At 45.9% G+C, this 27,282-nt stretch overlaps 1 protein-coding gene across 4 annotated transcripts in view; it reads right to left on the reverse strand.

Moving 5' to 3' along the window:
* Positions 1-27,282, reverse strand: part of LOC311320015 (receptor-type tyrosine-protein phosphatase delta-like) — a gene marked incomplete at both ends in the record, with an annotated part of 124,398 nt that overhangs the window by 34,716 nt on the left and 62,400 nt on the right. For 3 of the 4 annotated variants that reach the window (XM_084451651.1, XM_084451650.1, XM_084451649.1), the window contains 14 exons: positions 1,745-1,905; positions 5,983-6,192; positions 9,270-9,363; positions 10,658-10,914; positions 11,170-11,270; positions 11,698-12,285; positions 13,415-13,532; positions 14,279-14,305; positions 15,405-15,598; positions 16,554-16,859; positions 18,653-18,797; positions 20,303-20,448; positions 21,272-21,853; positions 23,321-23,590. In XM_084451651.1, coding sequence (XP_084307777.1) covers positions 1,745-1,905; positions 5,983-6,192; positions 9,270-9,363; positions 10,658-10,914; positions 11,170-11,270; positions 11,698-12,285; positions 13,415-13,532; positions 14,279-14,305; positions 15,405-15,598; positions 16,554-16,859; positions 18,653-18,797; positions 20,303-20,448; positions 21,272-21,853; positions 23,321-23,590 — 3,199 coding nt within the window. The remainder of the gene's footprint in view (positions 1-1,744; positions 1,906-5,982; positions 6,193-9,269; positions 9,364-10,657; positions 10,915-11,169; positions 11,271-11,697; positions 12,286-13,414; positions 13,533-14,278; positions 14,306-15,404; positions 15,599-16,553; positions 16,860-18,652; positions 18,798-20,302; positions 20,449-21,271; positions 21,854-23,320; positions 23,591-27,282) is intronic. The other variant, XM_084451652.1, reaches the window with a different exon arrangement.

A 27,282-nucleotide genomic window follows, 5' to 3' on the forward strand; every position in this document is an offset into this window, starting at 1 on the left:
ATCAGTGTTTAGGCTACTACTAGCCTACTAGAGTACTAGGCCTATTAGCCCACCGCTCCAGGAAGCAAAGTTCACGCTCTTGAGTGCTGATTAAATCTAGGCAAAGCAAAATGCACAGCCATAACAACTGGCAATTAATCACAAAAGATCTACCTTATATCGTAACCCAAACGCGTTTAATCCACTTCATTTTGGAATCAACTTTTAACAAATTCTCAAGATCTCCTTTTTTCATGTTCATTGATGCTGAAAGTAGCTAGATAGCTAAAGTGGGTAACATTATTGACAGGTGATGTGAATGACGGGACAGTCAAGTTTTGATTGGATAAACCATCCCGATGTTAAAATGTCAATGGGAATTCCAATGTAAGTACTTCGAGAGCTGGTTTACCCTACGGCCACTTTTAAGCATTTTGACAAATGACAGATTAGGTTACATATCGACTGATGACGAAATTTTTCGCGGTTTGTATGTGTGGGCTAATTTGATTGGTTCATTTTTCACTTGGTCTTGATTTCCGTAAGCCGGAATCCTTTTACAATGTTAAGTGAATGACGAGCTAGTAAGACAGCTGTCAACGAACGGACCGTAACGTGGACTGTATTTTCACGAGGACTTTAGGGGGAGACGGAGCACTACCAAAACAGTAAGCACGGATGAAAATGTAGCGATATGGCAGAATACAAGACGCATTTAAGTCAAAAACAGTCTGAAAGTCAATTTCCTTGCCTTCCTTCACTGAAAGAAGGAGCAAAAACCAAGTTTTATTCTGATTTGTATGGGTAAGCCAGTCTTACCCTGGCTTATAGGAACAATCGCCACTGGCTATTACGGAAAAATTATACATTTGTCTTTTTATGCCTTTATTAGCTGATATAGCACACAACTTGCAATGCTATGCATTTATCATAGCCTATTTATTTAATTCCTATAACAAGTGTGCTGAAGGCCGTTTCTGAGAGGTAAGTCGTACTAAACGCGAGTATGATCCTGGTCGAGGCTTGGAGCGATGCGCGGTCCAATGTCAATCTTCCAAAACTTCTTAAATCCTTGTTCCTTGAAGTAGCCTATTTCTTTGACAGTGAATCAATCAGCCTGGATGTCAGCGAGCTCATCTTCGCAGTTCAGGTAAGCTATTCCACATCCTCGATTTTGGCGATAAACTGATCCAAAACCCACGATTCCTTGTAGACATAGGCTACTGGTCCGTCAGTGAAGAGTGATTTTATATCCTCTTGCAGCGAGGATATAGCCCACAGCCATAGCGGATAGCCATTCGAGAATAGGCTATTATGGCCAAACGAGGGTAGGCTAGGCTATAGCCTATAGCCTATAAATATTAATGTTTAAGCGTAAAGATTCAAGGACAACAGTTAGATTAACAATCAAGTTTACTGTAGGCAGGCTTCGCAGGACTCCGTGTCTGTGCAATGCGTCATGCGCAAGTCACTGTCGCATAGTTGTAGCCAATAAAGGCCAAATGTAGGCTATACAGGCTATTATATATAATTTATATACCTAATACCGACATCAACATAGATTGTATGCCTCTACAAATCATATTACACTAGGTAGCCAATTGACAGAAAATCCGTCGCAATTTGGAATCAAATTGATGGAAATCCGTCATAGCAACAGAGAACTTTAATCCCAGTGTGTGTGTGTGTGTGTGTGTGTGTGTGTGTGTGTGTGTGTGTGTGTGTGCGCGCGTGCGTGCGGGCAAGTTCTCTCTCCTGTTCTTACCTCTTATAAAGAAGGATCGCGATGACTATGCAAATGATGAAGACGACAGCGAGAACAGGGCCCACCACCCAGATGAGTCCCTCTTCCTCATCGATGATTGGCTGGGGGTCGATGTCAGCTGACACAACAGGGTCGGAGTAGGGGCTGGTGGCGTACATTGTCTGAGGAAGAAAAGATTCCGATTCCGATTTGTATTTGGTCGTTGATCCTTACAAATGTGCTCAATGAAAACTGTAGGATTAAACCAGCAATACTTTTTGGCTTTGTCTTAAGCCGGTACGATATAAGCAGGGCTGTAATGGAGGCTAAATGCACATAAATGCCGTTTGCGCACCTCCTACATTAATGGAATATCGTTTACCCACCTCTACATAGCGTTTATGCAATAAAATTGCCTAGAGTGAAGAGTTGCCTATTGTTTTTCTAGCATCATAGTATTTTCAAAATTGCGCTGCACTATCAGCATTTACGGTATCTGTGACCAATCACGTCGTCTGTGTGGCAGGTGGGCAGAGCTGTTTCGGGCTCTCATGCTTGCTATAACATTATAGATAGCTATGCGTTAGCTACGTGACAGGATTCAAATGGATATAGCCTCCCCCTGCCAATGCCAGCAAAAGACCGCGACCAGAAAGTGAGCACAACCAGGCCAGGTCCAGCTTGGCTTATGTGCATGGCTGGCTTGTTTCTGTTCAGGACTGGTAGTCCAGGAGCTAGTCATGCCACTGAAATAGCTGTGAATTGAAATGACATGAAATAATGTCTGATAAATTAAGATAGGTCTTGTCACCTGGACACATCAGCTCCAATGCTTCCAATGCTAATCCAGCACAATAACAATAAGAGCATAACATTAATGGCAGCGGTCAGTGGCTAAAGCAGCTACACTGATGATTCCTGTAACATTAGCGATTTTGCTGCAATTGGCTCAACTTCTGTTTCTGGACAAAGATAAAGGGACAAACCCAGATAACACAAGGCTAGTGGACCTACAGCAGGTCCCCGATGGAAGAGCTGGCGGACCTCCGGCTGAATCTGCGGGCGAACCTCCGGCCGAATCCGCTGACGGGTTCCTGGCCATTTGCACATCGAATAGCAAGCGGACCTCTGGCCGATTATTAGCGTCAGGGACAGCGGTCCACTAGTAATCTGAAGCACTCTCGCTATTGCTCCACCACCATTCCACCGGTAGTTTATTGTCTATATCCTAGGCACATGGGCCCTAGGCTTATGGATTTCTATTGCTAAATTAACTTACTCTGAAAAATTTTTGGGTAACCCTTCCTTTGATAGTCCCCCAATTACTAAACGTTTACCTGGTAAATACATGCAAAGTATAGCCTAGTTAATATATAATACTAGTAATTCCTGAGACACCTATACTGTAGGTATAATTTCAAAACAGAAGTATTTCAAATGTTCAATTACTGCACATAAATTCTATAACTGACATAGCACCACCAGGTAACCACATTTTTACATAACTTCTATAACATCCAGTGACAAAACATCTCCAAACACTGGGGCTTGAACCCCTGACCTTTGGCATGGGAGTCAGATGCTTTATCCACTACACCGAGGAACTGGTTTTATTTTGGTGTGCTGGGACCACTGCCTCTTGTGGTGGCAACATAGAACTGCAGGTCAACAACACGACGGACGGAGGGAGGGAGGGAGTGACAACCGGGCAAATGCTTTCTATGGTGCGCTGGCTTCCAGACATGCACAAAACATATTTGCTATGTTGTCTCATTTACACTAGGTACCTAGCTGTTGCTGATACTGAATGGCGGCTAGGTTGCAATCTTTCAGTATTCTCAACAGTGGCTAGCAATCTTGCAAGCATTCATCATGCATTTTGTAGACAAACAACAAGATTAATTGACTGCCAAGCATATAACCTAGCAAACAAGTGAGGAGTAGGCTACTTACAGTAGCAACTGGATTTAGAGTACATCACGACTGACACACTGTGGTCAAACCCCGTTTGCAAGCAAGCTAGGTATAGCTGATATATAGTTGATATGTAGAAAATAAAAGAAAGCCCAATATCTTCGCAAATAAACATTCAAAAATTCTAAATCCGTGGAAAACCTTTGTTTAAAGTAGATGTAAAGGAACATGTCTTTGGATTGTTATGACACGCATTTCAGAAAAAAAAAATCACTATTCACGATGTCAACTGCATTTCATTGTCACTTAACAGCATTTTGATGTCCCAGTAGGCTACAGTGCAATGTTGAATATAATCTAACCAATAGAACTAGAACTATTTTTGAGTGACAGTTAATCTCGTTCACGAAGTCCAAAAAATAACCCAGTAGCATTTTTTCTGCACTTTTCTTCACAGTCGATGTGTAAACATGCTTCCTGGCTGTACAATTGATTCATGTCTTGTTCTGTCCTGAAATTTGGTCAGAGTTGTCACTATAATAATAGTAATCATAGTGTAACATCTCAGGGACTCCACAGAAATCTGATTGAAGACGTAGCAAATCCCTTGTGGCTCCGTTCTGAAGGGCCACTACCCAGTCACCCATTGCTAACTATCTAGATAAACATTTTGTTGTGTCAATTTACCCTGCTGGCACAACAATTAGCCAATAGCTAGCTAGCTGATACTTGATAAGATGGTGTTTTCTCTATTTTAAGCTTTGTTTTGCAGACAGTGGTGAGTGAGGCAGGCACTGATGCAGGAAGCACATAGAACAGGGAGAGGAGGAACAGAGCAGAGAACAAGAGAGGAGGAACAGAGGACAAGGACAGTGGAAACAATGATAGAGGACAAAGAGAGGAGGGACAGAGAGATGACAGAGAGAGGAGGAACAGAGAGAGGAGGAACAAAGAGAGGACAAGGAAAGAGGAGGATCAGACAGAGGAGAGACAGAGAGAGGACAAGGAGAGAGAGGATGAACAGAGGAGAGACAGAGAGAGGAGGGACAGAGAGGAGAGAGAGAGGAGGAACAGAGAGGATAAGGAGAGAGGAGGAGCAGAGAGAGGACAAACAGAGAGATGTCACCCATATATTTTTCTGACGATACAGCTTTTATGGCGCCCTGTGCACTGCCACACCCCCCCCTTCCACACACACACACCCGGGCGCAAAACAACACCTTGATCACAGAATTCATAGTTTTTACCACTATACCCCTGGATATAAGCTCTAAGCTTCTGTGACCTTAGCTCATGTTCAAGGGTGGAAGAGTTCATTATCCTGAGCCTGACTTTAACTGTTGACTTTGTGGCAGAGAGAGAAAAAAAGGTCAACAACCTCTCTACCAACACTCAAACACCTGAGTCCCAAATGGTGAACAAAGACCCCACCAAGGCATAATCATAGCCCCATAGATAGCTATTCCCTCCCTTACCATGCAAAGTTCATATGACATTCACAAAGACATCACACAAACTTTTTTTGGGAATGAGTGTTATTGTGTCAATGCTAATTTACAAAATTGCCCATCAAAAACGATAGGCCCCGTCGTAATATCTCTCATTGAGGGCCCCCGATTGAGTTGCTCCAATTCTGAGGGGAGTGAGATAAAGTGCCGGGCTTCGGGGCAGAAAAAAGCCAATCTGTGCTGGGGTGGGCGAATTGGAGATTTCCTTCCCCCCAAGTCTGGCCTTATCGTTTCTCCTCTACCTGGAGCCAGGACTGCCAATGAGAGTCCTAGACTAGTTAACCCCCCCCCTTCCAGCTCATCAAATAATCACTCTACTGTGTTCAGTCAGCTAATCAACCCTGCTTTCTCCTCTGTTCCACACACACACACACACGTGTGCACGCACGCTATGCTAGCCACTGCAGGGGAGATAAGGCGGTCCGCACGTCTGCTGCAATTAAAGAGGAGTGCGGTTATCAAGGTAATCCTGTGATTGGCCGGTGGCCCCTAGGGGGTTTCCCCTCGGTACAGGCAGGGGTTGGGTGGTTGGTGTGGCCACGGCTTTTGGCTTTCACAAGACAAGACTCAAAGTAACACATCCGACCGAGGAGACGAACCCCCTGCCAACACACAGTGGATTCCTCTTGACTGTTAACATGAAACTTTTAACACAGGGCGAGGGAGGCTTCACAAGGAAATCACCTAGGGGGGCTAGCTTGTCTGAGCTCAATTCCTTTGTAGACAGGGAAGGATGAGAGAACAAGGGAGGGAGAGGCAGAGAGAGGGAGAGAGAGAGATGGAGAAAAGAGAGAAAGAGGCAATGGGAGATTTCTGAGGAAAAAAAAACATACTTACATTTTCAGACATCTCAAGGACCGCAAGCACAAAGAAGATGTACTCTTGGCCGTTTTGGAGCTGCTTGTTTTCAAAGTCGCCATAGATCTTGGCGTCTCCCAGGGTGAAGTCTGTGGGAAGGTCTTTGAAGTAGGCGGCGATGTAAGCTTTGGGTTCGGCTTGCCTCCGGAAGCGAAGACCTCGGCTTGTCCGGTTAATCTCTTTGAGCAGCTAAAAATGAAAAGATATGATGTGGACAGTCGATAAAAAAAACAAAACTTGCGTGTTTCGTGAAAGATCACACAGACACAAACACACTGTCAACCATTCTACTATTTCTCCTGACTTCCAAACTACTGATCGCGAAAACAGAGAAACATTATGAAAAACACGTTTTATCTGCTATGTGCTGCAGAGATTGGACTGTCCAAAAGATGGATGGATAGAGAGAGAGAGGAAGAGAGAGAGACAAAGACATGCCTCCCCCCCACTTAATTTAACTACAGTAAGCTGTTTTAGACAGCATTGCCAGGGCTAGGCCAAGCCCTTGAGAGGAAGGTGAAATTGTGGATAGTTGACCTACAGTGCATTGTACAGTACAATACAGAGCTGTATAAATCAAAATGTTGATCGATGTAATCTTTATTATTTGAAGCATTTTGATTATAATGTAGGTTATGACATAAAATTCTGTTGAGAAACACCTTTTAGAGTTCCAACAAAGGCACTAAGGGAACCAGTAATACAGGTGCTGCTTCACTGGAACTGCTGATGGCAACAACAAAAGGAGGTAGCTCTCCCCTACAGGTATCAATTAGAGAACAATGCTGCATGATGTTGTATTGCTTGCTCAGCATGGGTCATTATCCACAAGCACACACACAAAGACACCCACACAAAGACACCTACACACATGCACGCACGTACACACGTACGCACACATACACAATCACACAGACATATAGACACCTACGCACACACAGACACCTAGGCAGACACATGGACACCTACACACACACAATCACACGCACACTAGACACCCACACATGCACATGCACACACTTAGACAGCCACACATTCACACAAGCACACACACACACAGAGAGCCACACATTCACAAAAGCACACAAATAAGACACCCAGACATGTACATGCACACACAGACATCCACACATTAACACACACGCACAAACACACATGGACATCCGCACATGTACACGTACACACACAAAGACATCCACACGTGGACACACACACACACACACACACACACACACACACACACACACACAGCCCAGATACCCACAAGCGTTCACGTACGCACGACTTCCCAGGCTCTATAACCGGGAGTAGCGTTACGTAAGGCTCGGAAACCAAAGATGCGCGTGTCCCCCGAGGCGTGGGCGGTGTCGCAACAGGCGTGATGCTGCATCAGCATATTAGTGACCGGCCAGCCACCTCCCCCCCCCCCCCACAGTCTCACGTTGCGGGGCTGCTCTAACGGGGCTAAGATGTGGCATTTTACACCACGAGGAGACAAGGGGGGACCTGACCGGAATTCGAATGAGGTCACGCTCGTACAATTGGAGTAGCAACCGTTTTGACGCCGTACGTAGGTGTGGAAACATACAGCCGACGCAATGTCATTAAGGAAGCAGGGTTGTTTTAGTGTCTAGTTCGGTTCTGGCTCCGTGTGCGTGGGTATGACTTGTGAACATCTAGGGCTTACCGTAAATCAGTGTTGTGGGTAAGATAATATGGCTTGTTGGAAAGTTTCCCCCCGGCCGCTGAACTTGAAATAAAGATGTGGCAAAGCATACAGTATGAGATTACAGGGGACGCCGATACCTACTTCATCCGAGTCTGCTCGATGTGTACCGGTTGGAAACTTCACAAGTGCACCACTGTATCGGTGTCAGGGGAGCTGCTCCTTCAACACCGTATCTCTCAAGTGCGTGTGCGCGGCTGTCAAGTGTGTGTGTGAGAGTGCGTGTGTGTGCGCGTGTCTTGGCTCCAGGGCGGGTGGCGCCGCCCGATAATGTCTTCAATCACGCCAACTGTCAGCGCGGCTAAAATCGTCCGCCCTTGGGAAAAGTGTCGGGAAGGTGAGCGCCAATATTGACAAACAAATAAATTGTGATGGGCCGGCTTTCAGACGAACAGTCAAGGCAGGCGACTAGAGATGTAACCCACCCCCCCCACACAACCCTAACGGCAGCTGGGGGCCCACGGCGGAACTGTGCAGGTGTGGACCACCAGGCATTAGCAGGAAGAGCTACTGAATAAGGAGGGCCATTTGCATGTATCCGACGGCGCGTGCTTTGCGACCGACGCATTACAAATAGCGCGCGCGGCCACTTTTTGTTTTTGTTTTACTGCGGTCGCTGAGAGTTCCACAAGCCTTCTCCATTAATGCACCTCAGCCTGCACTCAGGGCCGTGAAAGCTCGTGAATTATCCAGACTGGGCTACACAGAAAGGTTGTCAAGTACTTTGTGTATAACCAATGACCTGGCGCTCCTGTAGCGAGAGACACATGGCTGCTGATTACAGAGAGGAGGGGGGGGGGGGCAGTGTACTCGACGACTACTTCACGTTCCTCTCATTTCCATGTAAATAATGCTCTGGCAGGGTACTGTATGTGCGTCAGTCACTAAGCCTCGTCCCCTGCTTTCTCACCCACATCCCGCCATCTTCTCCCAGAGCGCTTTCATTTTCACTAACTACAAGGGGTGGCTGTGGCTCAGGAGGTAGAGCGGGTCGTCCAATGATCGTAGGGTCGGCGGTTCGAATCCCGACTCCTCCTGTCTACATGTCGGAGGTTAAGGTTAAAGTTAAAGTCCCACTGATTGTCACACACCTGAGTGTGTGAAATTTGTTCTCCGCATTTGACCCATCCCCTGGGGGAGCGGTGAGCAGCAGCGGTGTCGCGCTCGGGAATCATTTGGTGATCTAACCCCCCAATTCCAACCCGTGATGCTGAGTGCCAAGCAGGGAGGCAATGGGTCCTATTTTTATAGTCTTTGGTATGACCCGGACAGGGATTGAACCCACAACCTCCCAGTCTCTGGGCAGACACTCTACCACTAGGCCAGGCTATTGTAAAGCGCTTTAGATAAAAAACAGACCATTTACTAACTTCCTTTTAGCAGAGAGATTATCACAACACCTGAACACTTGAACCCAGTGTTGGTGTTTGTGAATCCTGTTTTGTACTTGCACACTTGTTCCTGTGAGAATTCATTGATTATTACATTGGGGGATTAGTTTTGCCATTTTGTGACACATTCCAAACCACTTGGTACCGACCTCCTCCAGGTTCATCTCGTCCGGGCTGTCCCAGGGTTTGAGGAACTTGCCTGTGCGCTGTTTCTTCAGCGGCACCACCACAATGTAGTATCCCCTGAGGCAGAGAGGGAATAAAAACGACTGATTGACATTCCCCTTCAAGGTCAAAGGTCACTGTCAGTTTAGTCCCATGCTGCGCTGAGTGCATCTGATTACCGAGGTCACCCGCCAGCTGCACGTAGATAAAACAACGCGGCAACATCAAAGCGTTCCGAGCTGCAGCGTAACACAATGTAGCGTCTCCCTCAGGAGGAGCACAAACTAATATAAAGAGGACTCTCTTCAATCCTGAGAGTAGGTTCAGGTATGGGGCAAGAAACAGACATGAGGACACATCAACACACAATTATCAGCGTGTGCTATCCATTAGCATCTCATTGGGGGTAATTTTCTTGTTTGGTCCAGAGAATGTCAGGCATGTGGTCACACCTGGCAGAGGAACCCACGGGCTGATACGATACGATAGCCTTTATTGATCCCCAAAGGGGAAATTCGATTTCTTACAGCAGCATACAGACAGCATACATGCCCACACAGAAAGTATGGGAGTAGATAGGCAAGGATAACACAGTATGTGTAGTACTAAAACAAAGGCAGCCGTCCATCTCTATAAGGTTTAGGACTAGGACTCCTCCGTGAGATAGGACTGGACTTTGGGGATTTGGGATTGGAGGGATTTCTATCCACCTGTCAGGGAAGAGAGTGAGGTATTGGCCTCTGCCAGAGTTTTTTTGGGGGGGAGGCGGTGCTTATTGGCAGGGAACGGAGCTAGCTAGCATTAGCCAGAAAGGCAGTGGGGCAGGCTAATGGGAAGCTAATTAGCTTAAGCCCTGGCATGGGGTAGGCTAGGCTGAGCGCATCCCAGCAAGAACAAACCCCAAGATGGGTATGCGTATTGGCCTTTTGACAACCACAAGGCTCGGAGAAACTTTATGGGAGGGAGGGCTGAATTGGATGGGGAATCATATGGTCTCAGTCTCTGCTATAATTAAATTAGGAAATAGAGGATAATAAAATCAAATGTTAATGAAAACAGAGCGAGCAATAATGTATAGTAATTCTGTTTCCCTTGCAATTTCAAAGACAGTCATAGCAGTTGTGTGACATGAGTTTTCTATCATCTCTTAAAAAGGTGAAGGGGTAGTCATATTGTAGAGTGGAGAGAAAGGCATTGACTCTGTCATGCTATACTAACTGAACACAAGAGGAGCCCATGGTTTGTATATAGATTAAAGCAGCCACTCGGGCGTTCTAATTAAGCATATTCAAATATGGTTAAATACCTGTACCCAACTCGAGCGCATACTGGCAATCAGCAATTCAGCAAGGGTTCCCCCCTAGCCACTCACCGAACTTTCTCAGAGGTCTGCACTGTGGGCAGCTCGACGGTCACCATGCCGTCCGAGTTGGTCTTGCCGATCAGGTAGGGCTTGGTGCGCAGGATGTCGGGGGCGGTCATGGTGGCGACGCGGTGCTGGAGGCCACCGGCGCTGTTCCCCCGGTTGGTGAGGAGGAAGGAGTACTGGGTCTCAGGCTGCAGGCCCGTGATCAGCTTCATGGTCAGCTTCCCGTCCACCTCCACACTCTGGCCGTTATCGTAGAGGATCTGTCGGTAGGGAGAGAAGGTGTGGACGGTTACTGAACACGTGGGTCCAACCCTTCATAAATGCGCAGTGTTTATCCAGTTACGGTTAAGTCGTTGCGATCCTGCAGTGTGGTGTCCCATTTTGTTTCGGTTTCCTATGTCCTTGAACTTTTGGGTCTGACTCTTATTGAGATTTTGAAGGCCTGAGATTCAACATCACAGAACACCTCGCTCGTGACTGAACACAGAGCCGCGATTGCTAACCGATGGACTTACCGTGAAGGGCTGCGCTGGGTTATAGTTGTCCGGGATCTCCCAGGTGAGCAGCACCGACGTCTTCGTGGCAGCTTTCACGTGGAAGTTTTTTGCAAACACTGCTAAAAGAAAGGGGGGAGCAAATGATTTAGACACGAAAACACTCTCCGTCGCACCCTCTCTAGACACCTTTGGACCAGCCTTACCTGATTAAGAGTTTCCCATTAAACCCAGTGAAATCAGTACTTTACTGGATACTCCCACCTTACCTTGTTCTGGGCACTTCTTTTAACTAGTGGCTGATCTTTTCTTGGCTGACAACACAACGAGGGACATACATACTTACTCTGACTCTCATTTACTCCACCTTTCAATTGACTTAGGCTGTGGATGCTACAGTATGCACATTTAGTTGCTTTACACCAATCCGTTACGTTGATCCGACACTTTTTTCTTCTGCCCTTGAGGGCTGGTAGAAGTAGTTTTTGCGGTTGGTGTTGGTAGTTGTGGGGTGAAGTTGGGTTACGCGGTTTGGGGAGGGGGTCCTACCTTGATCCAAAGGCTGCGTCCTGAACTGGACACTGGGGCTATAGGGGCCAGCGCCCTTGCTGGTGAAGGCGCACATTTTGATATCGTAAGTGGTGTCCGCCTTAAGACCGTCCAAGATGACGGTGGACTCCGGGGCGGTGATGAAGAGCTCAGATGGACTCCTGGGGCTGTTGATGTCCTTGTACTGAAGAGCGTACTTCACTATGAGGCCGTTGCGTTCCGCCAGCAGAAGGGGTTTCCAGCTGACCTGTATCGTAGTGGTGGTGGCGCCCTCGCCTGTGATGCTTTGCGGGTAGCCGCTCGGGACGTCCTCGGCGGTGTTGATCTCTTTGACTGTCTCCTCGCCGAAGCCCACCTTGTTGCGGGCGGACAGACGGAAGGTGTACGAGGCCCCCTTGTGGATCTCCCTGGTGGTGTAGTGGTTTTCGCGCTCTGGGAACTCAATGACGGTCAGGGGGTCCACATCCTTGCGGCCAAAGCGGAGCCGGTAGCCCTGCAGGGGGCCGTAGGTTAACGCTGGGGGGTGCCACTGGAGGAGGGCGGTGCCCATATTGGTGGTACTGACCATCAGTCTGGGTTTTTCAGGTACTAAGACACCAGTGAGAAAAAAAAACAAAGAAAAACACATAACATAATCACAATTCATATTACAACACAATCTCTGTAGCATATACAGTAACATTGTAACAATAATCTCGGCAAGCCAAAAACATAAGCAATAACACATTACAAGGATGAAGGAAATCTATTATATAATAGAGAAGAGTGGGGGGGGGTTGTGTGTTTGTTGCTGTATGGAGTAAGTTTTAGGTCAGGTGGACTACTCTGCTACTGTATGTTTTATGTACTGTGTGTTTGTAATTGTGCATTGTGAATTATATGTATTGTGATTTTTTTATTTATTCTGCCAACAACCTGACATAGGGACTACAGATGAAAATTAGCCTGCTGGCTATATCTGGCATATTTTCATGTATGTATGTATTTATTGAAATGTTTATTAATACGTGCTGTCCCTATTTTAAATAAATAAACAAATAAACAAAATGTTATGACTGTTAGGTAGCCATTGCTACTATCCTTATGACCCCAAGAGTAGAAGGGCTACTCATTAGAAACATCTATTTAGAATTTTTGCCACAATGCTCATGCTGTTTGCATCTGACAGATTCCAAACCAACATGGCGTGCTTGTTAGGTCTTTACTGAGAACCAGCCTGCCTCTCTCCATCTCCGTCCCCGCTGCCTGTATCTCTACGCCTGCAGGCAGGTGCGCCATAAAAAGCTCTTGGAGACGGATTAGACGACAGTGCAATTATATATGTCACACATGCACACGCATACACGTGGGTTTCTGGATTGCCATTTGGACTGTGCGGTCCACACGCTAGGAAATTATAAAAGCATTCACTTTCTTTTCAAAGTCTTGCTTTTTCCCTTCCGCTCCTCATTTTTCCATTAGTTTCTTAACCCCTGTGAGCATGCCTTTGTAAGAGCGGCGGGCGAGCGCAATTACAATAGCTGTCATAACTGAGGTGGCAATTAGCCACATTCACACTTTAATAGCCGTTGGGGGGAGTGGCGGGGTTCACTTCCCTTTTTAGTCCAACGGGTGGAATTTCACAGCGTTCAACAGCACAGATGCATTCTGGGAATGATCACAGGGTGTATTAAGGCAGGCCTGTGAGAGATTCGTCGGCGCTGACAGGGCGGCTCACCGGCGCCGGTGGTGGAGATCAGCTTGGGCTTGCTGCGAGCCCCATCTCCTTTGGTCGTGTAGGCTGCCACGGCAACCGAGTACGTGGTCTCAGCCTGCAGTTCCGAGATGAGCATCTCCTGTTGAATGATAACAATGACAAAACAAAACAACGGTTCTTTAGCACACTTGCTCAGTGTATTTGTGTATGATCATTTCTGAGGGAATGACGCCATATGTCGTTAGGCGACGGACAGCATGCTTTTTGTGCAACATTCACTGGGTGACAGTATTCCAGACATTTTTTTTATTGATTCATTAGGGAAAATGGTAATGAACAGGGCTGCTCGTACCATGTAATCATGGTAATGAACAGTACATTTGCAGTAATAGCCCAGTTGCAACGCCATCCATCACTCCATGCATGTGATCTGGACGAGTCACACTCTGGCAGCCATGCATCCAAAAATGATTGCGCAAGTAGATATCATTTTTGGCTGATAAAGACCCTAATTTAAAAAAAAGACTCAATGGTGTTGTGCTAGGCTCAAATTTACTACATACTACTATAGGTCCTCTCGCATATACATAGTTGTTTTTCAATGCAAATACAAGTTGTGAATATTTTATATTCTCCCTGAAGGTATTCTGTTAGTCAGGCCGTTCCGTTTGAAGTTTTCAGAAAGTAAACATGGTTAGGGGGTGAAGAGTGATGTTCGAGGAGATTGAAGGGTCGTGGACAAAAATGAACAGACAGGTTCGGAAGGGTGTGTGTGTGTGTGTGGGGCGGAGGGAGGGTTGTCTGAGGAGGGATACATGCAGGCCATGCAGAGCACAGAGGCGGAAGCAGAACAGACACTGCAACAAAATCACTGAATCTACTCACATGTTCAGTTGAATCATCATATTCCCACTGATTAAGATTAGAGAGGATGGGAAGAGAGAGAAAACACATACGATTAGAGAGGATGGGTAGATAGAGAACACATACGATTATGCTGCGTTCCAGTTACCTCAGGGGCTGGGATTTTCCTAGTTCGTCATCAAAAACATCATAAAAAACTGGGGTTTCTGCCATGTTAACTCGGAGGAGGGGGGAATCTACCCCGACCTCACCACCAAACTCAAATCAAGATGGCTGCTCAGCGCATCAACAATAAGTGATGTAATAAGACTGTGCTGTAGTAAGACTGTTTATAAGCTGTTTTTAAGAGCTTCTGTCATATTTCTGTCTTGTTAAATCATTTGTACACACAGTACTGTCCAACTTCTATGTTGCTACCGTGTTTGTATGCCCAAAATAGTGCACAGTGCGTTATCAACTGGAATTGCTAACAATGGCTAACTTGGCTAGAAGTACAAAGATCAGGCTCAATCCTCCCAACCAATTCCCTCCTCACAAGCAACTGGAACACAGCATTAGAGAGGATGGGACGAGAGAAAACGCAAAGGCAAAATGAGAGAGAGAGAGAGAGAGAGAGAGAGAGAGAGGGGGAGAGAGAGACAGACTATTGAGATACAGGAACATTAACATAGTCTGATGATCTTCCCTCAAACATTCACTGAAATAAAGATTGTGTGGTTGATAATATAGGTTTTGTTGTCCATCACATCCAACCAATATAAACGGCCAAGATTTCTGGAATTGCCATTACCTACTGTCAGCACTGAAAAAAATCGATGTCAGGTAAGTTATTCCTAGGCCTGTGACCTTTGAAATCTCATGTCCAAGAGAGCTTTTTTCAACAATCATCATCCTGGATAGTTGGCATTTCCATAATCACTGGACCTCATAGTAATGACATTTCTGAGTGCTGAGTACTATATGATTTGTGTTGAGATTATCATAGCCTCTATGTCAACAGAGTAGATCACTCAGAAAAGAGTGATTCCTACAGTATGTGACTCCTTACTTCTCAAGGTTAGCGTGTGTGTGTGTGTGTGTGTGTAGGTGTGTGTGTGTATGTGTGTGCGTGTGAAGAGGCGCTGGCAGTAGTAGGAGGTTGCTCTACCTGTGCGTCGTCGATCAGGATGTCCTTGATGACCGGCTGTCCCGTGGGCTCCCCATTAAGCATCCTGACATAGTGCACCTGGTAGCCTCTGATCTGACCGTGCTGCTTGGTGGGCATCGGCGAGCGCCAGATCACTTTAATAGACGAGGAGTTGACAGCCTCCACCTCGACTTTACGAGGCGGGCCGCTGGGAACTGGAGGAACACCGTGGGATAAAAGAAGAAAGGTCAAGATTATAGAGGAGCCCTTCTCCTCCCTTTTCTTAGCCTGGGGAACTCCAGAGAGCAAAATATTGGGGGGGTAAAAATGTATAAAAGGGGAAGCACACTGCAACAAGCACCGTATGACATCAATATCTCAACAATGGCAAGGAAAAATAAACACCAGCGCCAAAACAGGTCTGCCGCCTGATCTAACCTCCAACATTAAAAATGGAATAGTGGATTAAAAACATGGAGTAAAAATGTGTTTGTTAAAATAGAAAAAAAAATGGAGCCAAAGGAGGTGCTTCAGATGTTTGAAGCAACTCTGCAAGAATTTGGCTATGGAGCGTTGGTTGGAAAAAAATAAAAAGCTAAAAAATGAAATAGTACTTGAAAAAGTAAAATGTTATTGGCCATTGAAAAAAGTATTCCTTCCAACCTGTGTCCTTCCCACTGTCTGTAACTTGGCATACAGTCAAGTTTCTAAAAAGTCAAAAGGTTTATAAAATTATCCTATAAAAACGTTTTCAAAAAAGACAGTCGGGATTGGAAGTCATCGGCCTGAGGTGCGTCGGAGCGGGTGAAAATGCCATACCATATGTTGATATTGAGTTTTAAGTTAAAAAAGTAAAAACTTCAAAGTAAAAAAGTTAAAAAAAATATGCCAAAAATATCACGTCTTTAAAAAGTTAGTCACAGTCGGCTTGGTAAAAAAAAAAAAAAAAAAAACTTGCATAGGGTGATCCGAGTAAGAAAATTCGGCTCAAAATGGGTTAACAGTGCTGCTAGTTTGATTAGAAGCAGGAGGAGGAGGAGGAGGAGAGGGCTGAGAGAAGTAAAGGCATGGTACTTGTAGGGTTGTTAGTGTCTGAGTAGGGGGGGGGGGGGGGCATGTTAGAGGGTGGACTAGCTTTGCAACGGGGGACATCGGCTTTCAAAAACATACCATCCTCCTCGGTGCGGATGAGCTGAGGTAAGCTTTCTGGTCCTGCTCCAACATCTGTGAGAGCACTGACCGTCACACGGTACTCGGTCCATTTTTCCAAGTTTTCCAAGAGGTACTGGGAGCTTTCGGGAGGGATGTCGGATATCTGGTGGGTGGTGGTGTCGTCTCCGTCTTTTGCCGTGTACTGGACAGTGTATTTGGTTATGATCCCATTCTGTAGCTCCGTAGGGGGTGGCCGCCAACTTACCAGGATATTGGTGGAGCTGGGGCTAGAACACCTGACATCCTGAGGTGGGGCTGAGGGCTCTGATTGGAGGATTGGATTTGGAGGTGGGTTTTGTTTGATTGGATTGTTGGTTTCAGTTGGGTTTTGTGTGGTTGTATTTGTTTCAAGGAGGGGTTCACAGGAAGTGTTTTTGTGGTTGAGATGATGGTGGTGGAAACAAACAAACAAACAACGAAAAGGAAAAGGGAAAATAACAAATGACACGATGAGGACACAGCACAAGGACTGGAAAAAGTTGGCAAAGAAACGGTTTCATAAGTCAATGAATTATCCAAATCAACATGAGATGAAAGGTAAAGATCAACACTGCCTCGCAGCAGGGTCAACAGAACAAAGAAAACAAACACTGAGGATGTATGAATGGGATTGTAATGAGATAGGAGACTTTCACAATATATAACCTACCTGTTTAAAAACAAATGACAAATTCTATCTTGCCCTCTATCATATAACTCTTCAGTTTCCCGTTTCTCTGATTTCAAAACCATATTGAAGTTTTTTCTCAAATTGCTCATATACTAACTTCCCCCATCATTTGACTTCCAATTCAAACAGCTACCAATGATACAGAATCCTAAATTTGTCAAGCAGTTACCATCAATCCAAAAACATAAAGGTTGATGCTTCAAATATAGCAAAAGGTAGAAAATGTTGTATTGGTCACCAACCTTTCCGAAGCCTGTTGGTTTGTGGTAAAAGCCTGATTGTGCAACAGAGAACTTCCCAAGGAGACATGACTGACTGCAGTTTTGAAACATTGGCATGCATATACGTTGTCCTGATGTTTAGTTCTTCCTGTACCTCCCCACGTCTGGGCAGAGTTTGAACTTTGATACCCACCTGTTCTCTGCCTTTCTTAGGCAGACCTCAGGTTTATTAGGAGGCTGCTGAAACCAGCTATCCAGATGTATTTTTCAGACAGTTGTCACTGTAGCTACATGCTCTTCATGACATTTTCTGTGAGGGAGCTGATCCAAGCGAGATAATGCATCTACTGTACGATGTAATTTTGTCTCTCAATCGGGGGCTTTGATGCATATTCATAAACCTGAGGTCTGCAGTGTGGGTATTTGGGATAATATCTTCTGAGATAATTCTTGCTTTTGAGCTTTCTACGTTATTATCACCAACAAATTTCTTGATTTAGTTTGATTCAAGCGGATTGACGTCAAGTCTCACACCGCTGAGATGATAAAAACCCTTCTGACCTCCACATAAAAGGTTTGACGCTTCTTTTCCCCCTTCTGCGTAGAAAGCTCAGACTCAATATGCAAATTACTGTTGGCTGACATGCAATGTCAAGAGACAAGGCCTCCCCCCCCGCATTACACTAAACATGCCTCTTGTGCTAATCAAACCGGAGATAACTGGATGCGGAGGATAGGAATTCAAATGAATAATTCAGCATTCTATTATTGGCTTGGCTAGGGAGGTTTTGCACATCAAATGTGGGCAGAGGAGTGGGTTCTTTGTACTATTGTGACCTTGTCTGCTGACTTCGCAGGTTAGCCCTAGCGAACGCTGCCCATGCAACCGTCTCAAAGTCAATAGGTGCATGGTCAGGTAGACTTCACAACCTTTTATCGGCTTCAAATGTTCTATTTTCAAAGACATCCTCCCCTTTTTATGGCGAAGTTAAGCTCTTATCATGTTGCTGTGTAAACTTGTGACGCCAAACTGAAATAGCATAACACTGCGTTGGGTTAAGTAGAGGCATTTGAAAATAGAAGACTTTTGGTTTAGTCTTTTCGTGAAGGGTTTTGGCACCCTGGTAGCCCGTCAAGCCATTTCTGGTGAATGGAGGGAGACCTACGTGTTTGGGGGGTTTCTGCGGAGATCTCGCTGGTGTAGGCCCCGACGCCGTGCTTACTGCGTGCGGCCAGCTGAAATGTGTAAGTTGTGAAGGGCTTGAGGTCCTTCAGCAGGTACGTGGTGGTGGGCTCAAAGCTGACACGTTTCTGTTGGGGGAAAGGGGGGAGCCATGTTGTCAGTGCGGAGGTACTTGAAAAATGTAAGGACAGAGTCTTCTTCCTAGCCCATGTTTGAATATGTGACCACCACTGGAGATTTGGTCCTGATGTAGGGAAAGGTCATTTTTCAGTTTTTTAAAGATTATGAAAGTGTAAATTGTAAGCTTTCAAATGATGTGCCATACATAGAAATCTGCAACATATGCTTCGGTGAATGTTGGGACACTAAGTAGAGAAAAAGGGCTTCAAAGATTCATAGTTGTTCACACTTCTCACAGGACATGGACTTTTGATGACAAAATATGACTATTTAGTGATCCTAAAACTGTTTGTTATATTGAGTGGGTTCTTCGCAACTTAAATTTTCGTAATATGAAAAAAAGGAAAAAAGTTTTACAAAAAAACATTAAAAAACAACAACTATTTTGTCTTCTAGCGCATTTTGAAGACAAACCAGGCCAGGTCCAGCCTGGCTTATGTGCGTGGCTGGCTTGTTTCTGTTCAGGACTGGTAGGACGGAAGCTAGTCATGCCACTGAAATAGCTGTGAATTGAAATGACATGAAATAATGTCTGATAAATTAAGATAGGTCTTGTCGCCTGGACACAGTTTCAATGCTTCCAATGCTAATCCAGCCCAATAAGAGCGGGATAGCCAGTTAGCTCATGAGCTCACAACAACTAGCAGCAGCTTCCATAACATTAATGGTAGCGGTCAGTGGCTAAAGCAGTTACACTGTAACGTTAGCTATTTTGCTGCAATTGGTTCAACTTCTGTTTCTGGACAAAGGTAACGGATAAAAAGATTGGAGTGAAAGGATGAATGTGTGGAGGTTTGGTGTATAGTCCCATAAAGTCATCCCCACTGGGTCTTGAACCCCGGTCACCCGGGTGGGAGTCCTATGCTCTCACCACTGCTCTACTTGTGCAGTGGAGATCGGCGGGTTGGTTTGGTGTCCTTCCAGTCCCTAGTGTGGGTTGGGGTTAGAATAAGGTTTGAGGTTAGAATAAGGGTTGGGGTTGGGACAGGATCTGACCTATAAGGCAAGAGGTTAAGGTCTGAGTGAAAGGATGAACATGTGGAGGTTTGGGGTATAGTCCCATAGAATCATCCCCACCGGGGCCTGAACCCCGATCTCCGCATGGGAGTCCAATTCTTTCAACGCTACTTTACTTGTGCAGTGGAGATCGGCGGGTTGATTTTGGTGTGCTGGGACTACTGCCTCTTGTGGTGCCAACAGAGAACTGCAGGTCAACATTCAACGGAGGGTGGGAGGGAGGGAGGGAGGGAGGGAGGGAGTGATAACCGGACAAAGGTGTGCTGTCTTACAGCTTCTAGCGCATTTTGAAGACTATCTAGCGTATTTTGAAGACTACCTATATCAGGACCAAACCTCTAGTGGTGGTCACATTATAATCTCGAATTATCAAGGTGATAATTGTATACCAAGGCTATTTTGGGGTAGAAAAAGTTGAATAGAAGAAAGTAATGACCTCTTCCTTGTCATCGCCCTTCTTGTATAGTAATTCATATCCAGTGATTTGATTGTCTTGACCAGACTGTGCCGGGGCCATCCATGATAGCAATATGCTGGTTTCTGATTTGGCTTCTCCTTTAAATTCAGTCGGTTGCGAAGGAACTGGGAATGCAAGGGAAACACATATTTAGTATACTATATAAGCATTATAATGGTGTACTAAAACATTATTTACTGTCACTCTAATGCTTATAATATCTCCACTTTGTGAAAAGAGATATTGAAACTACCACCATAACAGACTTCTAAAAGCAGTTTAGCTTTGGCTTGAACAACTGCAGAGAAATGAAAGAAAGATTGCAGAGATAGACCACATTTATATAACCACATTAATATTCCTCAAGTGATAAAGAAGTCTTCAAGTGATTGAAGTAAGTGATGTAAACTGAAATGTAAATTGAAATCTCAAGGCACTCAAGAGCCCGACAAGATTAAGTGTTTACAGCTGTGGTCATTATGGCAAATGGTAAATGGACTGCACTCACGGTATACACTGTAGCACTTTTATCCAAAGCGCTTCACAATGGCCTCTCATTCACCCATTCACACACCAATGGTGGCAGCTGCCATGCAAGGTGCTAGCCTGCGCATTGGGAGCAATTTGGGGTTCAGTGTCTTGCCCAAGGATACTTCGACATGTGCACAGGAGGAGACAGGATTCGAACCGCCGATCCTACAATCATTGGACGACCCGCTCTACCTCCTGAGCCACAGCCGCCCCAATAAGGGTGAGTGAAGCTCAGCACAAAAAGAGATTTGGCTGTCAAATGAATCCCAAATTAGACCCATAACACTCAAGGTTGCGGTTCTAGACATCCCATGAGCTCTTGCAATGACTTGCAAAACTCTGCGACTACGCACCATTTCAACGATTAGTAAAACTCTACAACAACAACAACAACGACACGTCAGATGCGGGTCCTACCTCCCGTCTTAGCGATGATCTGGATGTCTGCAGAGAGAGGGCCATCGCCCACAGAGGTGTAGGCCAGCACCTTGATGTAGTAGGTCTTGTTGGGGATCAGGCCCTGGATGGTGAGGAAGGTGGACTGCCGCACAATCTGCTTCTCCCACATGTTGACGTGCTGCGTGGCGTCCATGGTGTAATACACGCGGTAGCCCATGATCTGCCCATTGGCCTCCTCCGGCTCGTCCCAGTGGATGACGGCCGTGGTGGCGCTGAGCATGCGGCCCCTGACCTGCCGCGGCGCCGTGCTCGGAGCCTGCTCCGCCGTCTTGGCCTCGATGCCCTCGCTGGGTGGCCCGCGCCCGATGTTGTTCACTGCCAGCACGCGGAACTCATAGTCCGAGTAGGGGCTGAGGCCGCCCACGCTGTAGCGGGTGGTGGCCACGCCGTCGATCTCCTTATATGTGTCGTCGGAGGTCTTGGACTTGTGCTGGATGATGTAGTAGGAGACGGGCTCGGGGTTGCCGGAGTCCCACGTCAGTGTGATGCTGGTGGCTGTCCGCTCCGTCACCACAGGAATGCCAGGAGGCTTGGGCAAGGCTGGAACAACATATGGATAATACAGACAAGGATTAACAATTATTTATTAAGGGCTGGGCAGCCTCAGCTGCCGGAACACTCTTGTATTTGCCAATATTCTGAATCTGAATCTTCTTCTTCTTCTTCTTCCTAGGAAGTCTGACTTAAATACAGTAGTTGGACAGACAATTTCAATCAATATGACATCCACCCTCAATCTTCAACTTTCAGCAACACACAGCTAAGATTAATTATTTGCCTAGTTAGCACCAGCATTGCATGTCTTTGGCTGTTCGCATTACATTACTCATTTAACTGAAACTTTCATCCAAAGTGACTTACATAATTGCATTTAACATGGGAGGTTAGTGTACTACTAAGTGCAGCTCCTTTCTAAACAAATGTCAGTGGGCAGTTCACTGTGTGGCCAGGACAGAAAAGAGCTGTGGCCATGTCACAATCAACAAACTGTAGCAGTTAACAGGAAAAAATATGCCTGCACCAGTTTGTGTATATGTGTGTCCACCTAGACCCTCATATATTTGCCATGTGTCTCCTTCCTCCTCTTCCTCTGCCTGGCCCCGACCCAGAGCTGCGCAGCTGCTATAATTATCATAATTATCACTGACAGCGTACACGACTAGCATTGCAAACTGACGCTGGTGGGCCTTATTAAAAACATACATCTTGCGGTGAATGACAGTCTGTTTGTTGACATTAATAACAGCTGCTACTAGCGCATGAGACCATTTGCATTCATAACACCTCCGATTATCGTTGAGCGGTTTCCAGCTGATAAGAGATACTGTAGCTTATGTTGTTTTGCCTCGCAACTACAAATGGAATTAGAAGCATGTAACCGCTGTTGAAGTGCAGTCTGTGAGGAGCACGTGAAGGGCAGGTTAACTTGGATGTCTCCCAAGTACAACAGACTCTACTCCCGCCCTGCAGTAAGCCTTTATCCCAGTGTTTCTCTCTGTTGTGTCTTTAATAATTCAGCAGGTTAATTTATGACTTTAATTCCCTGACACCGGCAACACAAGGAGGAAGATATGAGGCCAATGTCTTGTCTTTATACGCCACCTCAAGTGTACAACCGGGGATGGTTATCGGCAGGCCTGGCTTTTATTGTGACTAACGCTCTCTGTTATGTCTGGGAGAAATAACCCGGTGTTAGCGCGCGCGTGTGTGTGTGTGTGTGCGCATAGGAGGACAATCTGGGGTGCATCTCGCTGGTAGGCCGCACTGGATATGATTGCACTCTGATAAGTACTGTGCTTACGGAGGAGACCAAACAACGACTCCCGTGTTTCACACAAGCCCCTCTTGCCGAGAGCAACTGAGGACTGTCTCTTTAACGCCCCGGCTGGAAGATAAGCTTCAGCACAGCTCAATCTAGCGTCCGTGGCCTGAGCCAGCACTCCGAGGAATCCCCCCCCCGTGAGACCAGAGAGCGCGACGAGGACCGCAAAATAATCCGGTGTTCACCTTTAACCGTGATCTGCGCCACTGCCTCGATGACCCCCAGAGTGGACATGGCCACGCACGTATAGTTGGCCGACTGGCGGACGTCCGTGAGCTCCAGGACGTTCCGCCCGATGGGCATGTCATCCTCGGGCGTCAGGTCCTCTGCTCCCAGCATCCACTTGACGTAGGGCATGGGCGAGCCCACCGCCACGCACGTGATGTTGACACTCCCGCCCGGCATGATCTCGTTGTCCGTCGGCGGGATGGAGAAACGTGGCGGAACCCGGCGCACTGCAGAAGACAAAGGGCGGCGGTGAACACGGGTACGGGAACGCACAAACAATGTTGAAGGTTTCCCCTCAACGGCCGAGAGAGAAAAAAATAACCCATGTTATAACACACATACTCACACACTAACACACGATGTACATATCTACACAATGATCAACATTTATTTTTATCACACGGATTGTGACGTTGTATATTCATACATTGATACTTTGTGATGGTTTAATGGAGAAAAAAACAGAACTTAAAACACATTGACAAACGCGTTGGGTCCAGGCCTAGCACGGGTGAACTTGCTATGGGAGTTACAAGACCACAGACACCATGCACAAATGATACCATCAATACAGGTAAAAAGAGAATGGCACAGAGGCAGACTGGAGGGTCGGCAGCATGCCAAGGGCTCAGAGAGACAGCTTTGATGCTGCCATACTTCAAGTTGATGTGCGGAAATGTGCCAACGTCACATCACACAGACTTGTCACACGGAAGCCCCCCGACGAGGGGACACATCCAACTACGGCGCACGGACGGTACGAGGGCAACTGTGTGCGATTTTGACCCGTCGCTGCTCAGGTCCAATCAAAAAACTGGACAAACGTTCCAAAAACAGGTCATGGCTTTCGTATGGAAATGAAAATCAAACCGAAACCTGATTGAAAATAGATTTGCATTGAAAGCAAAATGGCGGCTTCCAAAATGCATATGGAGATAATGCGGCGCGCAGGAAAAGCCTATTGTGGGGGGAGCTTGGGTCTTTGTCATGCACGCAAGCACTGTGTAGCTGGCTTCCAGAGGCAACCACGTTTGGGGATTGGTGGGCGGAGGAGGAGGATTGAGAGGGGGTGGAATAAATAGCAACATAGACACACGAAAAGATCTCAAACACGGGCAGAAGGGTAAGGGTTAGGCTAGTAGCGTTGGGTTACTGGGAAATAAAACACGACTGGCTATTATAAGCTAGAGTTGCCAGGGCAGGGTAGGGGGGTGTCAGGGCAGACAGACTGTAACATCATGGCACGGGTATAAAAAGGCCACTGAACAAAAAAAATAAATAAATTCACAGACGGTTTCTTTCTCAGGTCAGGAGAGGTAAATTACGTAATATGCAAACACACCATACAGGGTAAGCAGAGGGAAAGAAGGGGCCAGGATACACAGGGTATGGCTGCTTTGAGAATCTCTAGGGAGGACTTAAATAAAAAATAATGAAGTCAGTGTTACTGCTTGTAGCACTCTGTAGAAAGGGGTCCCTCTAGACTGTTATACTCTGCAGCATGTCTGAGGGGGTATTTGGAGAACGCTGTTTGCTCTGCGACACGCCTTGGATGAGATTAATCACGCTGATAGTTCGCCAGTGAACCTCGGTGACACTATTAACGTGGAAAACACTCCCGGCGTCCGAATGAGTTTAATTAAAAACAAACAAGCTCCTCTTTCAAACGTAGAACACAAAGATGAGCTTTGACTAATGCGATGGCAAGAACCTGTGCTTTTCATAGACTGTTGTGGCCATCAATAGACATGTGCAATCATGTCCTCTTAAAACAGGGCAGCGCCCAGCCGAGCCCCTGATACTGTACTTAGTTTTGAAAACTAAACTAACGCCTCTCTCCATTGTGGTTTTTGCTAATGTGTAAAACAGTTGTTAAAATTTCAAGAGGCACGTTCTGCTAAGCTCATTCTGCCTCCCCGGAGAGAGAATCTCTGAGAACTCCTTGCATTATTAAATACAAGTTTTCACTTGCTTAATATTTAATTGATATCCAGTTGGATCACACTCCCCCAAGACAATGTTAGCCTGCCCATTTGCATATCATTTTACTTGTCAAGTCTTGCGGATAATAATACACCATTATCAAAATACACCATTATTTTATGACTGCTTCTGTTGGAAACAAACCATGTTAGAGAAAGTGTATGATCTCAAAAGCCATGGTGTTCAACAGCTGAGCACCAGACATTCATTCCCGTTACAGCAGATGGCAGTTTAGACGGAACCTTCTTTGCCATCGAGACAATGGGGAACTGGAGCGGCCAAGAGAAAGTCTGCATCTATTCAGCCTTTGTGAAATGGCGGGGAATAGCAGCTGACTTCGACGAGCTCAAGCAGCCACGAAGGAGCGTAGCAGCGGGGTGTTCCAGGAGGCCTGTCGCGATCGAGGCGCCCTCCCTGCTCTGCTGCTGCTTGTGTTGGCACCCGGGAATTTGGCGGGAATTACCAAGCAGGAACACTGACAGGCTGGGCACACCGAGGGTGAGGGACGGGGCGGGGCGGGTTGTCTCTAGCTCCCAGCATAAACAGGTCCAACATGCAGCCCCCCCACCCCACCCCACCCCTCAAAAGGATGCAAATATAAACCCAGCCCACCCCCGATGAGGTACAATCCCTCCAAACATGCACCACTTTTTGGACAGTCGAGCATAATAGCCAAGACCAAGGGCATTCTTAATGAACATGAATGGCGACTAGACATAACAAAAATACAAGGCTCCCAAATATAGAAGCCATGATAAACCAAAGAAGGCTAAAAAATGTTTAAAAAAAAAAAAAAAAAAAAAGGGCACGCAAGTGCAGCTACATTTAATTTGTATTCTTGAGTTGTTGTTTTTTTTGGCAGTAAATTCGATTTTTTAATTTCAGTTTTGTGAGGTGGTTAAAAGGTAAAAACACACAAACCTTCTCGCAGCTCTGAGGGATGTAGGGGGATTGATGCAGAACAAAATGAAATGAGGAAAGGAGAAAAAACAGGGGAAACACAGAGAGAGTAAAAAGGCCATGTTCAAGGCGTCAAGACTGCTGCTTGAAAACATCCCTGCTGAGAGTAGCTGTCTTCCCAGGTCTGCTGCAGCTCGCCTGCATCCTACTAAACAGGTACGCTTCTGAAACACTACCAGCTGGAGCATTTTGAGGGTCAAAAGAACAGACTTGCTACGTTTAGCATATACAGTCTGTTCTGAGTTGTCTTTCTCACTGGGATTTGCAGGTTGCAAAATTACTGTAACTTAATTGCACTATAATCTATGCACATTTCTGTTCAATTTGTTCTTCTCAAAATGCCAAACAATGTTTAGCAAGCTGAAAATATGGGACTGGAACACAATAAATATGACTTATCTAGATGTTAAGATAAATTATACAAATATTTACATATTTGATCTGCATACTGAATACAGTTGCTATTCAATGTAAGTCCAGCATTTAATTTTAAACCTTTTTTTTAACCAAGAGAGATAAGGGTTAAAGGAATCCTTCCAATGTTGCTCAAAGGAGAGAAGAAGAGACAGAAAGATCATTTAGGATCTGCTCACTGTGAGAATAAGAAGGGGTTGTTTGGGGGGGAAGGGGGGTCAACCTCCAACACAATGAGGAGCAATAGGTAATTAGTAAACACATCAAACAGTCAGGTCATTGGAGTTAAGATTAGGAGAGTCAACAGAAAAATAAAAGAATGCACACAACAGAACGCGCAGGTTCAAATGCAGGTAGGTCAAATATAACAAAACAAAAAAAATACTTACAAGTTTCCTCATGAGATAGGGACCCGTGGACAGGATCGGTCACTCCCATCACTTACTCAACATTACTACTCGGCAGTATCAACCCTTCTCTCCAGTGAGTCATTTCATGATATATACCTTTTCAGTGCTGTTCATGTATATTGTACCGTTCCAGAGCAGAGCACCGTGGTCGT

The sequence above is a fragment of the Borostomias antarcticus genome, assembly GCF_949987555.1.
Source record: "Borostomias antarcticus genome assembly, chromosome: 17".
Taxonomy (NCBI): Eukaryota; Metazoa; Chordata; class Actinopteri; order Stomiiformes; family Stomiidae; genus Borostomias; species Borostomias antarcticus.